This window comes from Stegostoma tigrinum, chromosome 26, assembly GCF_030684315.1.
Source record: "Stegostoma tigrinum isolate sSteTig4 chromosome 26, sSteTig4.hap1, whole genome shotgun sequence".
NCBI lineage: Eukaryota > Metazoa > Chordata > Chondrichthyes > Orectolobiformes > Stegostomatidae > Stegostoma > Stegostoma tigrinum.
The window spans coordinates 19,692,138-19,710,691 of NC_081379.1; the positions used below are offsets into that span (position 1 = coordinate 19,692,138).

The window sequence follows — 18,554 nt, forward strand, 5'->3', positions numbered from 1 at the left end:
TGGAGGAGTAGATATCGCAAGTGCTTTCATGGAATGACAATTGTGACAAATTTGAAGCTAAGCCAAAATTTACAGGATGCCTCAACATCAGTTTGAATCTCTTCAAGCTCTCCCAGTGAACTCTTGATTGATAACATCTCTCCCTCTGTAAGTGGCCTTAACAGGGTTATGTCCAATGCAAAGGGCAGTGATGGAAGCCATTTCTCACTCTCCCTGTTAAGAAGATATCAATGGAGTTAGTTCCCTCTCCACATTCCCTTTGCCCTCACCTACCCCAGTTCCTCAAATGCTCTTTGTACTGTAGTTTCACTGTTTCACATTTCTACAATTCACAGCTTAACATCTACTCAACAATATCTAGTCAAGTGAAGAAGGGGAAAAAAATACAGAAGATGGCTGAAGAAAGAAAATGTTTTATTCCTTTTTGTTTGAAATTTTTAACAATTGTAATAAAAAAATATTTTACAAACATCATTGTATATGGAAAGCAGCTGGGACACAGTGCGTCAGAAGTCAGGAGTCCCAGTGTACTGACAGCAGCACATTATCCCGGGCCAAATAAAGCTCTTCCTGGACAATTGTTCAAAGATGGTGAAATGGCAAAATCTTACCGAGTGTCTCATATAGTATGTAACACTGTAAATACGTCAAAAGTACTTGCAAAACTAAAACTATGTTTGCGAGCTGCCGCAGAATGCTAATAAAACTAGTACTGTGGCTGCTGACTACCTCACTGTAGACTCCAGTCTCTGTGCTCCAGTGTTCTGTCAATACAATGAACTTTTTAAACTAAACTGACCCTTTCTGTGACAACCATCTCTGATCTCTTGGGCTGACTTTCCAGGACCTCTCTCCCCACTGCAAATTAGTTCAAACAACTTTGGGTCCTTCACCTCCATGATACATTAATGCTAAGATCCCTTCACTTCCTGCTGCTATTGCCCTCTGCCAATGATACACAGGCAGAGCGCCCAGTGAAATGACAGCAGCTGGTTCAGCATTGAGCTAGTTACACACATTGCAATGAGGCACAAAGGCAGCATCTTTGGTCTGTTACCATTTTTGTTTTCAGTTACAAAACCATCAGGAGAACTGAAAAATAATAAGAGTACAAAAGCCAACAGTTCTTTACTGAATAGAACAACAGAAAATGTCAAGGAGTTGATGTTTTCCTTTTTAGAGAAAGCTTTGCTTATGCAAAATTTATGGAAATATATAATGTCATTAAAAACTTTGATTCTACAGTCCATAGAAAGAAGCCTATCTCTAAAAATAGCGGAAATGCCAGAGGCTATCTGTACCGTTACTGATCATCAGTCACAGGCAATTGTAAGGTTAAAGGAAAGAAGACACTGCTTTTAGTCATCTGCCAAGGCAGCGCCAATCCAAGATTTCATGCACTCAGGCACTTTTGGTTATGTTCAACCATCAGGGAGGGATATGTCACGCATGAATACATGGTTGAAAAGTCAATCATTTTCATTTTGCCTCATTTTGAGTGGATGGGCTACAGCACTGATCCACAACAACGGCCATGCTGTCCTTGGTTTTATAAGTGCCCTTCTGCCCAGATTTTCCGTGCAAGTTAATGAGGTGAACAGGAGCAGAAAGCGTTTGATTTTTGGTTATGACTCTTTAACAGCCAGCACCTGAGATGGCATCACAGCCGTTTTGGGCTGTGAGTCCAACGTTGCTTCCTTGCTGCGCTTCCTGGGTGGTTTTTTTATCGGTGTCCTTTTAGGTGTCTGGTCACCTGTTTCCTGTTTGGTCTGAGTACAGTTCACTCCATCTCGCTCCTGGTAGTTGCAGCTTTGCCTATCCTCCAGGGTTGAGCACCTGTCATTGCGTGATGTTGTTTCCTGGTGCTCTGGAGAAGGATTGATCATTTTCTGAAGATTGGTTGACGTTGGAATGATGGCTTTATTTAGCTTCTGGTTATTTGCACCGAATGAGCGCTTTGCTTTCTGCGGTGGAGTGGGCTTTTCCCTCTGCTGCTGAGGTGAAATCAGCCCATTTTGCCGCATGTTAAGCTCCGACTTATTTTGAGTCTTTTCTTTGAGTTGAGCTAACACATTAGCTGTCTCTGAAGGTAGGTGAGGGTGAATGACCTCCGGTCTACCTTTCACATGTGGTGGACTGCGTAGCGATTCCTTCCCTTCTGCTGCTCTCTTATCATCCGGCAAAGTCCCAATTCTTTTCAGAGCATTTTGGACAGCACCGTTGAGATTTTGGATCTGTTCAGGACTCGCTCTATTTTTCTGCACTCGACTTCCACAAACCATATCATTGGGAACTTGTTCCCTTGCCCGGTTCAGACCTCTGTCTTTGTGTCTCATTTTTACCTCTGAGGTGCTTCTCTTCTCATCTTGCCTGCCATAAATGCCAGCACTTGATTCACTCAGATTCCTCCTTCTACTACTGCTTGTCCCATGGTGGCCCTCTACTTGGTTAGCTGTTTTATCCATCAACGGTGATCTTGTTGCTGACGAGGTGTTGAACTTGCCATGAATCCAAGATAACTTGGGCTTGGTTGAAGGGTCAGGTGGGGGAGGTTTAGTCCTCTCTGGAGACAGGTGCTTGCCACTAGTATTTGTGTTTTTGCTGCTGTTGGTATTTACACTGATATCACTATCCTTCGACTGCTTGGAGAGTCGTGCTACTTTTGCATACACGGCCCCGCTGGTGGATCCTGAGCCATTGCTCGAGGCTTCACTGTCTGATAGCTTAAGTAAGAGCGTATCATTGGGGTCACCTTTCAGGCATGTGTATTCCCCAGCATCCTCCTCACTGATTGGAGGAACTTGCTTTTCTGCCAAGTTCACCTTGTCCCGGACACTGTTCTCCAGAACACTCTCTGTAAAACCAAACCAGACCTTAATGTGAGAATGTTTTTACAGTCACTTACACTACACCATAAAATCCAGTCACCAAGAATGGATGTGAGTTTGCTCGCTGAGCTGGAAGGTTAGTTTTCAGATGTTGCATCACCTTTTTTTTATGTGAAAAAATATACTTTATTCATAGAATGTACAAAAAAATAAAACATTTATACACCGACCCAGTCATGCAAGCCGCTCCGGGTTACCCGGGGGTACGTACATCAACTAAAGGAAAAAAAAAAACAGAGAAAAAAAAAACAAAGCAAAGAAACCGCCCCGGCAGTCGTCACCCCGCACAGTCCCAGTTGGTCCCCTGACCAGTTGGGGAAGGCGCCAGCTGGGCCCAGTTACCAGATAGGGTTCTTTTCCCTTTTCTGGACGAGGGGGCTCATACGGTGGTCTTTCCCCACCGCGCCTTGGCGGCGGCTGCCCCAAGCTTCAGCGCGTCCCTCAGCACGTAGTCATGGACCTTGGAGTGCGCCAGTCTGCAACACTCGGTCGGGGTCAGTTCTTTCAGCTGGCAGACCAGCAAGTTGCGGGCAGACCAAAGAGCGTCTTTCACTGCATTGATGGTCCTCCAGGCGCAGTTGATGTTGGTCTCGGTGTGCGTCCCCGGAAACAGCCCGTAGAGCACGGAGTCCCGCGTCACGGAGCTGCTCGGGACGAACCTCGACAAATACCACTGCATCCCCCTCCAGACCTCGTGCGCATAGGCACACTCCAGAAGGAGGTGATCGACAGTCTCATCCCCCCCGCAGCCACCTCGACGGCAGCGTGCGGTGGTGCAGAGATTCCGGGCATGCATAAAGGATCTCACTGGCAGAGCCCCTCTCACCGCCAGCCAAGCAATGAGATGTTGCGTCACCATTCTAGGTAACATCGTCAGTGAGCCTCCGATGAAGCACTGGTGTTATGTCCCGCTTTCTATTTATCTGTTAAGGTTTTCTTGGGTTTGGTGATGTCATTTCCTGTGTTGGTGATGTCATTTCCTGTTCAAGAATGGGAAATGACATCACCAAACCCAAGAAAACCTTAACAGATAAATAGAAAGCGGGACATAACACCAGCGCTTCATCGGACGCTCACTGATGATGTTACCTAGAATGGTGATGAAATGTCTGAAAACTAACCTTCCAGCTCAGCGAGCAAACTCACATCCAGAACCTCAACCTGAGCCACAAATCTTCTCAAAACTCGCTGGACAGAAGAATGACTATTATGTAGTTGGCAACAGGATTGCCTTTTTGCGACACAGTTTGTAACAAGGGTCCTCACTTTGAATATTAATGGCGTAAATAATTTTTTTTCCATTCAACCTCCGATAATTTTCAATACCTCTCTGATACAGGTGGGACTTGACCAGAGGACTTCTGGCTCAATGCAGGGACAGCACCACTGCGCCAAAAGAGCTCTCAAATTATTTATGGCCAAGGATCTCAGATATATTATAACTTACTTCTAGGCTAGTTGGCACTTGAACCTGAAGCTTCTGGGCTAGAGGTAGGGACACTTTCACAACTACCCCCAATGGCATTAAACAATCTTTAATCTCAAATGATAATTAACAATGACTGCCTATTTTTCTCTCAATTAGTAGGAAAGATCTTCATTGTCTCACTTGAGAACGAGGGAGGCCAGGCGGATCAAGTGCCAGTCGGGGAGTGCTCAGACGTTGTGATCTTGGGTTCCATAAGTTTATGTTTGCAAAAGGGCAAGGAGTAAACAGAACAAGAACAATTAATTTGTGGAAGGTGGTAATCCAGGTTCTGGCCACAGGCAAAAATATATCTAAATGATGGGCTGCCTTTAAAGACGAGATGATCATCTTATGCTTCATTGGTCACCTACCTGTTCATTCCAGCAACTTGTGTATATCTTTCTGTCTGCCTTGTAGCCCTCATAGTTAACAATGTTTTCAAGTTTTCTATTAACTGCAAACTCTGAAACTGTCCCCTGCACACCACAATCTATATGAATAATGTAGTACTAGATGTAGATCATTAATATATGTCTACCTTATAAAAGGCTATTGATACAGTACCATTTGACAGACCTGTGGGCAAAGTTTGAGGTCATTGAATAAAAGGGACAGTAGTAAAAGGGATAAAAATTGTCTGAGTGACAGGAAACAAAGATTTAAACTAAGATAATAAAATGTGAGGCTGGATGAACACAGCAGGCCAAGCAGCATCTCAGGAGCACAAAAGCTGACGTTTCGGGCCTAGACCCTTCATCAGAGATGCTGCTTGGCCTGCTGTGTTCATCCAGCCTCACATTTTATTATCTTGGAATCTCCAGCATCTGCAGTTCCCATTATCAAAGATTTAAACTGTTGCTTTTGGATTGGCATAAAGTATGTAGTTCAGTTCCTAAGCAATCACTGTTAGGATCCTGGTCTTTCTGACACACATTAATGACTTAGAACTTTGTGCAGAGCACAATTCAAAATTTTCAAATTACATGAAACTTGAAAGTATTGAAACATTTAAGAGGATGGTTTCGAACTTCAATAGAACAGGCAGATTGGTGGAATGGCAGAAATGTGGCAGATGAAATTTAATGGAAAGATTTAATTTTGGTTATAAGATTACAGAGACCGACAATACAAAACAATAATAAAACATTCAATTCTAAAGTGAGTGCCGGATTAGAGGGGTCTGGATGTATATGTCTACATTATTGAAGGTGGCAGGGCAGGTTGAGAGTGCAGTTAATAAAGCTTGTGTTGTCCAGGGATGTATCTAAAGAGCCACAGGCCAAGATTCAGTGCTTTATGCTATAGATATGGGAGTAGACTCCTTTAAAGATGAGAGTAACAATGACGAGACTCCAACAATGAGGAATTTTGCTGGATCAAGCATCAAGTAGGTTTGTAAGTACAGAGAGCTTTTTGTTGAACCAGGAGTCTCTCTAATACTATGTTGCCCCTTTTGAGACTGCTAATCAGAGTTGCACACCCTGAGGGAGCTAAAGGTATTTACGGAGGCTTAAGCTGTGCATCCATGAAGAAAAGTACGAGCTGCGCTCTCTATTTTTGGGAAGCAGTTGCGGGATGTGGTCCACGGAGAGATGAGTGTCAAGCTGATCAAAGGCAAGGGCAAGGTGTTGACTTTCAGTGCCCAGACAGCAAAAACAGTAGAAAGCCAGTAATATTTGAAAATCAAGATATTAGCCATACTCAAACACGATTTTGATGTATACATGGTAAATTGAGTCAGTATGTGTCATTCACCAGTTTTACTGCTACTCTTCCCTTCAGGGCTTCTACCTCCTCTGGCTGTACCCTGACCCCAATTTCCTCCGGATTGGGGTAGATGGAAGTACCACCTCACCATGTCCAACCCTCAGACACAGCAGGCAAATCCCCCTGATTACCCTGTTCGAAAAGCAGTTATTTTTCTCACCTGCCAAAAACCAGGTTATTGGGCTGACAATGAATTAAGAACCTCAATTGATGGTGGAATGGGATTGTGTCCAAGGAATTTATTGCCCAGAATTTGTTTAATGAGGTAAAGGTAGTAGGTTAGTATCCTTCTCGGGCCTACCTGCCCAATCATTTGCCTATCTTGCCATTTCCCTTGCCACCACCAGGGACATGAAATTGAGCCCATAGATTTCACAAGCAAGGAAGTTGGAATAGAACTGTATAAAGCACTTATTTGACCTCAAATGACACATTTGTCTAGTTCTAGATCCCACACTTCAGAATATATGTAAAGATTCTGGAAAGAGTGCAGAAAAGATTAATGACAATTCAGGGATCAGGAAATTCCGTGATTGAATTTTGTGATTGGTAGAAAAATTGGGATTGTTCTCCTTGGAGAAGAGATAGCTGAATTGATATTTGAAGGGAGTATTCAAAATTATTACTGTCTACTCAGTAGAAAGAGAAAAAAGTATTCTCACTGGTGGGAATTAAAATGCATACATTTAACGTAATTGGCAAAGGAAGCCAGAAGACATGAGAAAAATGCTTTTCCAAATACGGTGAGGATCTGAAATGCACTGATTCAGTGTGGTGAAGGCATTAATTGAGGCTTTTAAAAAGGCACTGGATCATTATCTGGAGGGGAAAATATTGCAAGGCTATGGGATAAAGACAGGGGATAGCTTTGGATGTATTGTCCCATCAGAGGATCAGCACAGACATGATGGTAGGTTGGCCTCTATCTGCATTACTGCAGCTGAGATATGATGATGAACTGGAGCTTTATGATTACATGCAACCACTGACATCTGTACTCACCTTCATGAGGGACACAGTATACAGGTCCATCATCTGCTGTATCAAAAGAGGAAAAAGAGCCATGTGAAGACCAAGATGGAGATGGCTGATCCATCATAGATGGTGGCTCGATGAAGCTGCAGTTTAAGGTGTTTTCCATGTCATGATGAGCCACTAAAAAGAAGCATCAAAGGTTGAGCAAAGGGTGTGGATGAGTCCACCCTAAAGAAACATCTGCACATTACAATCATCCACTCACCATTCAATGGTGTGTCTTCAATGTGACACTGGAGAGAATTGTCTTGTCACAACTGCATCACACTGACTTGTGTCACAGCATGCTGGACTATACCACACCCCATTGAAAGTATACTTAACATTTTAATCCCAACAATCCTGAATTGAGTATTATTTAAAATATCTCACACATTGTACTGGTCTCCTTTTGGTCTCTTTAAAACATATGTTGCTTGGTCTTACTTGTCTGCCTTACAGTCCAGATTTACCTTATTTATCTATACTGGTTAATAATTTATACACTGTCACGATTAAAGGGAAAGCAAAAGGTATGGGTCATCATAGTCCTACAGGACAACTGGACTGTTTTCTCATTCGAGGCAGCTAGAGAAGACTGGTAATAGTTTAACCTGAAAGTCACCATGCATCAAGCAATGGGAAAGGTTGAGGACAGTCATTCATGGTAACCTCAGATAGTACAGAAATTGAACCAATGCTATTTCTTTTTGTATTATTCTATTTTTCTAATCAACCTTATCAGAATGTTATTATACACCTCTAGAGTAGGTGGGACTTGAACCCAGTCTTCCTAGTCCAGGGGTAGGGACACTACCAGTGCACCACAAGAGGGCCGCTGAAACATAAAAACAAAGAAGATAGCAGCAGCAGGAGGCTATTCGGCTCCTCAAGCCTGCTCTGCCATTCTTCATAATCATGGCTGATTGTCTACTCAATGTCTAACTCACTAGCCTAATCCTGCTTTCTCCCCATAACCTTTGATCCCATTTGCCCCAAGAGTTATACCTAGTCACCTCTTGAATACATTCAATGTTTTGACATCAGCATCTTCCTGTGGTAATGAATTCCACAGACTCACCCATTGCTATTGGCATCACTCCATAATGCAAATCAGCTGTTCGGCCAACTCACCTAACTGACCCGCATGATGATCCTGCCTATTGACCGTTGTGCAGCCTCAAAATATTATCAAATGTTAATGTTACATCAATTATATTTAATTATATTCAGTTAAAGGGCACTAATTTGGGTTTCCCTAAAATATATAAAAAGACACTATTGCGATGCGGTGACCCTACCTCGGAGTCAGGAGGCCTGCATTCAAGTTCCACCTACTCCAGAGGTATGTAATAACATTTCTGAAAAGGTTGATTGAAAAATACAGAAACAAAGAGACTGCTGAACTTGCAATTTGGTTTAATTAGGTAATATATGCTTGAAATGCATCACTTTAAATAAATGGAAGACTGAATGAATGTTGGCTGCTTCACCAGCTGGTTTTGTGAAATAGAACGTACAGCATGTTAATAGGTCATTCAGTGAGATGGATTCGTTACAATATGAAAATCCACTGCTCTCTGACTATCAGATGGGACTACCACCTCCTATTTTGATTATGCTGTATCTGTGTTTGGCATTCCTAACGTTTCCCTCCTGCAGTGAATAATAGCTTTCAACTAAGAGTAAAATGTTGTTGACATGGCATTAGCACAGGGTTTAATAATTGTTCTTGCTCCACATAATAAGCTTTTGAAAATAATTCCTTTGACAGGACGAAAGCATGAGTATGATGAAATCCACCACTCCCTGCCCCAGTCTGTTGTTCCTAAAGAGCCTCATGTACTTTGTGCCCTTCTCACAACGAAAGGCATTTTGAATTACAAAGTCGCGGGATGCTAACTAAACTGTTTACTAACACAGATGTAATACCATAGCGATGCCACAGGAAGATGTGAAGAACTTCTAACCTTTGGAATTTTGCTGGTGTGCTGCTTTGATGTGGTTATGTTGTTAGCTGCAGTAGCAGCTGTAGGTGATTATGCCTGATCTGTGCTAATCATGGCCTCCACATCTACCTCTTTAACACACAGCAACTGATGCAGGAAAGAAAATAATATTATAGGCAAGCTGCCAGACGGCTTAGATGAAGCCAAGCACTGGCTCTCTGTTAGCACAAACTAGCAGCAGTTTCAAAACCAATAATAATGGACTAGACACAGGATTACGGTCATTTTTGGAGTCCCAGTGCATAATAGGCTGAGATTCTCTGTAATATTGCTTACTATGTTGGTGAAGACTAGTTCTTTGTTTATGTTGGTGAAGATTGTTGTATGAGGTATTTGTTTCTGCTAAGAAGTACATTAAGTTCCAACTAATTTGATGATGTCATAAGGATTTGGCTGGGGAGAACAGATCTAGGAGCAGATCTACTATTGAAGTCACCTCACAGTCTTTACAACAATATTTACTATAACAATCTGATTTGTATCTGGTTGCTGTCATGAACAAACTACACCTTGTTTAAGACAAGAGCCTCTTCTTGTTAGCCTACCCGATGGTTTGCCTCTGGCACACTGGACAAAGCAGATCCTCTCAACTATAAACTAAAAGGAGGGCAGTGGCAACTAAACTAGTCCCTAGTGACCAAGCATCCAGCTAGCTCATACAATATGAAGACCAGGGATGGATATTCAACATGTACCTAAGACCAGTTCTGTTTGCTTCACTTTGCCTTTATAGCACACTTCCTTTATTTAACATATTCTTAGAATGATGTCTTTATCAGCTGATGATGTTAATTAAAGAGGAGAGGGAGAAGGTTCGTGTGGAGTATAAATGCCATCCAAATGATCAGTTTTAGTGCTATAGACTCTATGCAACACTTTATACAATTTTTAAATGACCCTTCCTCATATCAAATGATTTGCCTTAATAACAATAATTTCTGAACAAACTCCTGCGACACGCCTAGGAACATTCTTCTGTGTTAAAGTCATTTTATAACTACAAGTCATTGTTGTTGGGTCTGTGACAAAAATAGAGTAATTTTGTCCGTTCTTTGTGAGTCTTCATGTTGCATTGCCTAATGCTCCTTGAAAAGCTATTGCTTTAAGAGAGCTACCAGTCTCAAAATGACTGCAACATTCTGGGGAATTGTTTATCTTTCTGACCTTGTCTTAAGGATACGAAAACATAAAAAAGATGTTTATATTAGTGTCGAAAATCATAACATGTCTTATTTTGATAGACAGCCAAGCATTATTCTTTGGCTTGGATGGGTATAAATATAAATATATTTTTGTCTTTTTAAAATGTGTTTGATTGACAGCCTTTTTTGTCACAAAGAGATACATATCACCATCTGTTTTGTACCCATGACTTTTAACAAGTATTTCTTCAAGTTCAAAGTTGGGAGCATTCCAGTTGAAAAGATCAGAGACACAAATGATCACGGAAAAATTTATAATCAGGGAATGTGTAATGTCTGCATATTGAGTGCGCCATTGGGCAGAACTTAATCCAGTTTATCTCACTGGCAGCTATAATGGCTAGACTCAGTGCCAGACAGCCACCACAATTAAATATCACCCGTATCAGCCAGAGGATACAGTAGGTTGATGCAGATTATTATCAATGAACAAATTGACACCTAATATCCCCCTGAGCCCATTATAATTCAGGGGTGGCTCAGAGGTTAACTAGGAGCCATGTGGCTTTCCTCTGTCACCCTGCGAATGCTCAGCAAGCCATGTTAGATTTACTTCCTTTTGATGGGATTCAGGGGCAGATGAAGGAATTTGGTGTCCGGGTGGGATTGTCTTCTGAAAGTGAACACCGCCCCTCTCGTCGGGATCTCTAGCCTATTCCTCACTCATTTGTAGCCTGAAGCCATACTGCATTCTCGGGTCTCTGGTGAATGCATTGCTTGGCCACTGCTCCTGGTACCACTGATGGCCATGCGGTGCTGTCAGTCTTTGATTTGCCAGCAGTACCTCAACAGGTGAGGCTTCCATTGCCAAGAACCTGAATCCAGGATAAGGACCAACAATGGCCACTGATATATTACATGAGTTTCAGGTACTATCGGGCTGACAGAAAGCACTGGAGTAGAAATTGGTGTACACCGTGACCAATATTCAACATAAAACAAGAACAGTGCATGCTAATTTACATTTTCCAATTTAGGGATAGCCTCCCAAATATTCAGGGTCTCTTTTTAGGCATCATAGTTGGAGTTAGACAGACGTTGGGGGCCTGAAGACAGTAGAAATTGGAACAGCAGTAGGCCATTCGGCCCCTCAATTTTAGTCCGCCAATCAATGGGATCATGGCTGATCCAATATTCCTCACAACCTGGCCCATTCAAGAATTGTCAGTTGCCTGCAAACAAGTCCAGATTATCTTCTAATAATTTTCATACAGTAACAGGAAAGGGTCCTCCATTTATCCATTTGAGCATACTACAACTAAAATCTCAGAACGATATTTGTGTTTAATCGTATTGAACAATAAAGTGGCAAATAAATGTCCATTGAGAAATGGCAAGGAATATCTTTCAAGACTGAATGCATTCTAAATATCCAGGTCCTGATTGATATAATACACAGAGAGCACAAATGGTGGGGCAATAATTACAGACAGGACGACATCTGCAACAAATACTTTTTTAAAGGGTTAATTTGGATTTGCAAGACACGCAATTTCAAATAGTTATAGAAAAATATAAAAAATAATTTATTTTGATTCAATTCCTGGAGAGTTAGGTTTAAATATTTTGCACAACAGTTTCCAATGAAATAATCTTATGCTTTGTAACAGGAAACAGGCTGTTTAGAACTGAAACCAGGGCAATGCCTGAGAAGTAAAATGTGAGGCTGGATGAACACAGCAGGCCAAGCAGCATCTCAGGAGCACAAAAGCTGACGTTTCGGGCCTAGACCCTTCATCAGAGAGGGGGATGGGGGGAGGGAACTGGAATAAATAGGGAGAGAGGGGGAGGCGGACCGAAGATGGAGAGTAAAGAAGATAGGTGGAGAGGGTGTAGGTGGGGAGGTAGGGAGGGGATAGGTCAGTCCAGGGAAGACGGACAGGTCAAGGAGGTGGGATGAGGTTAGTAGGTAGCTGGGGGTGCGGCTTGGGGTGTTAGTAGGTAGCTGGGGGTGCGGACTGGTCCCTGGACTGACCTATCCCCTCCCTACCTCCCCACCTACACCCTCTCCACCTATCTTCTTTACTCTCCATCTTCGGTCCGCCTCCCCCTCTCTCCCTATTTATTCCAGTTCCCTCCCCCCATCCCCCTCTCTGATGAAGGGTCTAGGCCCGAAACGTCAGCTTTTGTGCTCCTGAGATGCTGCTTGGCCTGCTGTGTTCATCCAGCCTCACATTTTATTATCTTGGATTCTCCAGCATCTGCAGTTCCCATTATCTCCAATGCCTGAGAAGTGTTTGGGATGTAGCATTATTCTCTGAATTGTTCATTAATAGGGCATCTCCTGGTCTGAATGCAATGTCATCAATTAAATTGATTGCAAGGGGAATAAAGTGTAGAGATGGGAATAACCATCCAGGTGCGAAGATATAGGCAACACAACAGGAGGGAGACTGAACACATGGGGGACAATGGAATCAGCAATAAAAAAAGGCACCTCAGGATGAAAACATTCTTTCAGAGTGATATAACAGCCTCTGGAAAGAAGAGACAGGCGCATTAATTTTGTTAAGGAAAAGAAACTCACTTTCCTGAGAAGATTTTCTTTACTAAAATAACAAACAGAGAAGAATTCCATCCTCCACAGTGGTTTAAAAATACTTTAAGTGTACAGTATAGGCCCTTAATTAGGCCTCAAAGGAATGCCCATCATTTTCACATCTCTTTCCTCGTTCAAATGTTGACTAATCTTCTATGCCCTCAAAAGATTTGTTTTTGCATTTAATTCAACTATGCAACAATTTGCAAACTTTTCTCATGTGTAAAAAAAAAAAGTATCAAGTTGTATAAATTGAACATTTTTAATTTTTGGGGAAGAATTTTCTACTCACCAACAACCTTTGGGAATTTTTGGCGCTTAATGGGGATTCTAGGTAGTTTGGTGCTAATCTGGCTGAAGGTGCCCCTCAAACGTCTCCGTGCCTGCTTTCCTCTGACAGCGATAGCCTGATTGGAACTGGCATGAGACAAAATACACAATATTAGATGAATGGAATTAATGACTGCCAACCTCATAGAAGATTCCAGTAATTGATGGGCAAAAGGTACATAACAAATTATGCATTAGATGTCACTTGCGCTAATGTCCTGCTAATAACATTCACAATCAGGTTTCTTCCTTTATTGTGTTTACCTCATTGGTTTACCACAAGTGTTCAATACTAGGAAAGATAACAGACAGGAAATCTGATAGGAGATGAGGAACATTTTACTTTGATATTGAAAAATAATGTGTAGTGATGAGAACCAGATGGACCTTATTGACTATAAGCTTCTTAGCTGGGGTTGGTAACCTGGGCCAAAAAGCAAACCCTGGCTGACCAAATACAACCAGGAGATTAGAATCTCCTCAGTTGAGATCTAACTCCAAGCTGGCTGGCCACAGCCAGTGCACAGTGCACTAGTAAGTAAAGGGAGACTTGGTGATGGGATAACAGCCTCTGTCCAGTTATTACAGTGGTGACGGGAGAAAACAGGACATGCCTGAAGAACATTTGTTTGCAACTGTCGTCTCGGAGTTGGGATAAGCATTTCTGGCATCATGCCTTTATTTGGGAAGCTTGAGACATTTGACGCTGCTACTGGAGACTGGGTCCAATATATGGAAGGAATGTGATATTCATTCTGGGCAAATGACATCAGAGTAGGTGAAAAGCAATGAGTAATCCTTCTGGAATAAAAACAGAAGTTGCTGGAAAAGCTCAGCAGGTCTGACAGCATCTGTGAAGAAAATATCAGAGTTACCATTTCGGGTCCAGTGACCCCCCCCCCCCTTCTGACTGTGTGTAGCCCCTCTGCATTTTTGGATATACGGTGCTTAACTTTTTCAAAGGCACCATACACTAATACCTTGCAAGAGTTAACAGAATTGGTTAAGGAATATTATGACCCCAAACCTATTCCTGAGATGCTATTGGTTTTATTCATTTGTTTGAGACCCGGGCAAATCTGTACAAGTATTTTTTACAAGGTTACGATGACGAGCAGTGGCATGTGATTTTGGGTTAATCCTGAATGACAACCATTTGGAATGTGAGATTAATTATGTAATCATGCAGAAGTGCCTCCTAGCTGACACCCAACTGGACTTCAAACAGGCACTACAACTGGATTTGTCATTAGAAACTGCAGCAAGTGCAGCATGGGAGCTACAGGGCATTCCAGAGGAAGTGGACACGCTCAGCTGTCCATCTGAGCTTACGGAACACCACTTAAGTGTAGGCAATTGCAGAGCCTCACCTAGGGCTGCCCTGAGCAAGGGGAATCCTGAGCAAGGCCAACCCACAGCAGAACCCCACAACTGAACCAAGCCTCAGCCAAGTGACGAATCAGTTCTTCAGGGTCTGGGCCAGCAAGCCTTTGTAGCTGCTGCTGATATGATGTCTCAAGGCAGCAAGGAATTTCTACAAGGCCTAGCTTGAGTAGGAAGACTCATAGGCCAGGAGAGTGCATACGACGGAAAATTTCCATGCATGTGGGTTGGAACAATTAATTTGCTTCGTGACACCCAAAACAGTTGGTTAAAATTGAATGTTTGATTAAATGGTCACCTAGTTCCCATGGAGATCAATACAAGTACAGCTGTATCTGTGGTTGCAGAATCTGTCTGTAACAAGATTTGCTTGAGACTCCAACCTTTAAGTTTGCACAAGACCTCAGCCAGACTGAGAACATACACTGGGAACCGTTACAGATTAAAGATACAATGTTGGTTCTGGTCTCCTCTGAGAAGCAGTTGCCACTAATGATAGTAAACGGTTTTGGCCCACACCTATTGGGGCAGAATTGGTTGACAAAAATTCACCCAGATTGGCTCAACATTTTTCTATTGGAAAATGGCTGCCTCAGTGAAATCCAGGTGAATTACACAGGAGTTTTTCAAGAAGGGTTTGGGACCATCAAAGGAACAAAAGTCACTTTATATGTTGATGAAGATGTCATCTGACAGCAGGAAAAACAGCCATGTGATCTCCTGAGACAACACAGTGTGAAGCTGGAGGAGCTCAGCAGGCCAGGCAGGAATTGACAGCAGGAATTTTGAATATTTCTTCAAGTCCAATAGCATTCAGCACATGAGGAAAGCTTCACACCATCCATCATCCAATGTTCTAGTGGAAAGAGTGGTCCAAATGTTGAAGACAGGCTTAAAGAATCCGCCCACAGAGTCAATTGATACCAAACTGTCCCAGTTCCTGTTCGATTATAGGACCACCCTACACACAACAACAGAGCTGGTTTCAACAGAGTTCAGCGGAGTCTTCTCCCCACCAGATTAAACCTGATTTCTGACCTGGGAGGCAGTGCAAAATGGCAGCAGAAACGCCAACCCCGGCTAAGTGCCTGCTCTAAGCAAAGCAGACAATTTAATTCAGGGATGACGTTCCGTGCCAGAAGCATGGAAACGGCCCTGTATGGGTACAAGGCAAGGTTGATGTGAGGCCAGTACCCGTGACTTACAAAGTTTGGGGAGACGATACTGTCCTGAACAAACACGTGGATCATCTGAAAGCTGTTAACTCACAAACGGGGTATGGGCAAAACATGCCTTGTCCCTTAGAACAGTCAGAAGGCCTGGCAGAAATCACAGGTTCTCCCCACTCTGTCTAGTGTCACAGAAACCTCAAGAGTCCAAAATGGATGCAGCTTTGATAGTGTTTCCACCAGCAGAGGAGGGGGAGATGTCCCCCGAGACACTGCAGATGCAAGAGATAGACCACAGTCTGGTACATATCTCCTGTGTCTGAGTCTGAGTCAGAGGGACTGGAATTGGGCAGTAACATTATAAGAGATGCTACACACGAAAGACCATGCCTACATCCCTGGACTTGGGAGAGAGGGATGTAGTGACTGAGACCAGGTGGACATTGTTAATTAATTTCTTCATAACTTTCTAAAGAAGGGTGCCAACCCAAAACATTAACTTTCCTGCTCTTCTGATGCTTCCTGGTCTGCTGTGCTCCTTCAGCTCCACACTGTGTTGTCTCAGGAGATTACATGGCTGTTTTTCCTGGTGGTGGACTACCAATAAACTTATTTACACATGTGGTGTTTTTACTGTGTCCCACACTTACACGCACCAGAAAAGGAAAAAATATAGCTAGAAGCTTAAAATCTCCTCAGTTGAAGATTGACTCCGAGCTGGCCTGGTCATAGCCACTGTACAGTGCACTAGTAAATAAAGGGTGAGCTGGTGACAGGGTACCGGCTCTGTGCAGTTATTTCACAAAGTCTACCCCATACTGTCTTCACTCAAAAGGATAAATCAATGGATCTGGAAGTGCATTTGAGACAGAGATTTGTAAATTTTTAGATATTAAAGGCATTGAGGCAAAGTACACAAGTAGGAATATGGCATCAAGATAGCGGATCAGCCTTGCTCACATTGAATAGTGTAGCAGGCTTAAAGGACTAAATACCCTGCTCCTAGTTTTTATTTGAGTTTTAAAAGGTCAGGGTTTGGGCTGTCTTGTAGTCTATTCATTCTAGACCTTTCATGTGGCTGTGGTAATAGATTGTCGACAAATATGTTTTAATGAACTGATCTTTTCTTCCCACTTTTAACAAGGAAACGCATATTCTTGTTTTCTCTTGTTAAACAGCTTTTGACTTTTTTTTAACAAATGTGTTTGATCATCAACTCCATACTGAAAACTATTTCCAACGTGTAACAGGATATCTAAAATTAGTTGAGAGAATTAACTCACTCTCACATCGAGGGCCTATTGTTGAGTGAGTAAATCCAATGCCATACCCACAAGGAGCAGTGCTCAGTGTGTTAATCCACCCAGACATACATTGGGTATTTTCTTCCGAATTAATCTGTTCTATCCCACAGGGGGAACACTCTTGACTGAATTAACCTGTTCACACCCACAGGGCAGTACATCTATTACTCCGCTCTCACCAATAGAGAGCAATTTTGGACAGGATAACTAGATCACAACTATAGAGGACAATGCTGAATGAGTTAAACTGGTCATACATGTAGGGGATTATATTGAATAGGGTTAAATCAGTTACGTCCACTAGGTTAGCGCTGATTTATTTTCTGTTCCAGTTAGTGCTGAGCAAGTTAACCCAGTTACATCTGCAGGAAATCATTGGTTAACTATTGCCATTCATAAATAAGATAGGAACCAATGCAATGCGACATAACTTAGTCCATAGCACATGCTCTTATGTATGTTTCAGAAGCAATAATTCAGGCACTAAGTTGGGAAAAAAGTGTTCACTTTCATTGCAACAAACCAGAAGTTAATGTTAAAAGTTAAAATTATTTCCCATTGAACCTAGAAGTATCAATGAAAAAGACATTGGTCTCATTATCTATGCTGATTTCAAATTTCAGAATGAAAGTGACAATTCAGATTGCATTGATACATTGCATCGCTTACTCTCCTTTTGAAAAATGTTTACTGTAATTCGTCAACAGTTCTGGGTTGTTCAAAGCTTGGTTAGTTTCGAATCAAATGTTGTGCTGTGGAACACTCACTCATTCTCCCGATTCTTCTTGTGACAAAGACAGTAACAACACAAAAACAGCAGAAGCAGGATCAGAAGGAACAAAACCAGAGCCCCAGCTGCGATGACACCTACTCTCCCATTGGAACCTGTGTGTAAACAGGAAGCAAGAGTAAGCCAAAAAAAACACACATTGTAGATTACATTATCAGGTCAGCTGAGCAAGGTACATCAGAATATTGCTATAAGGGCAATTAATAGAGTGTTAAAGAGAGGAAAGCATCAAATCTTGAACTGTTTGGTGAGGGGTATACAGGATATCTTCGGTTAAAGTTGGGTTAGGTTCATGAAAATTGCCACTTTAAATGAAGCTTTGATTCCCTGTTAAAGCTAGTTAGATTTCATTGAGCATTCCTTAGCACAAAATGAATGAAAACATCACTACCTGCTAGAGTAAGGTACAGTACCATCATTAAATACCTAAATTCCTACACTGCTAAATTAAGTGACTATTAATGTAACATTAAATGTGCAGTACCTCCTGTAGCAGATGCTCTAAGGATGGAGCCAGGGGTGGAGATTTACTGTTCAGGATTTCTGCCCAAGGGGCTTTTGCTTATTGGGCTCTGGGCTGTCTGCTGAGGCCATTGCTTATTCTTGGCAGTTTTGTGCCCGTTACCTGGTGGCAATTTCTTTTGGGCAGGGGCAGAGTCTATGCAGACCTTTCTTGATTGCTGGCATCTCC

At 42.3% G+C, this 18,554-nt stretch overlaps 1 protein-coding gene across 3 annotated transcripts in view; it reads right to left on the reverse strand.

The window, feature by feature from the left end:
* Nucleotides 1-403: 403 nt before the first annotated feature.
* Nucleotides 404-18,554, reverse strand: part of scarf2 (scavenger receptor class F, member 2) — an 81,433-nt gene continuing 63,282 nt past the window's right edge. For all 3 annotated transcript variants that reach the window (XM_048556553.1, XM_048556552.2, XM_048556551.1), the window contains exons 9-12: nucleotides 17,841-17,958; nucleotides 13,180-13,304; nucleotides 7,126-7,278; nucleotides 404-2,854 (exon numbers count right to left, since the gene is read on the reverse strand). In XM_048556553.1, coding sequence (XP_048412510.1) covers nucleotides 1,626-2,854; nucleotides 7,126-7,278; nucleotides 13,180-13,304; nucleotides 17,841-17,958 — 1,625 coding nt within the window. In that variant the 3' untranslated portion in view covers nucleotides 404-1,625. The remainder of the gene's footprint in view (nucleotides 2,855-7,125; nucleotides 7,279-13,179; nucleotides 13,305-17,840; nucleotides 17,959-18,554) is intronic.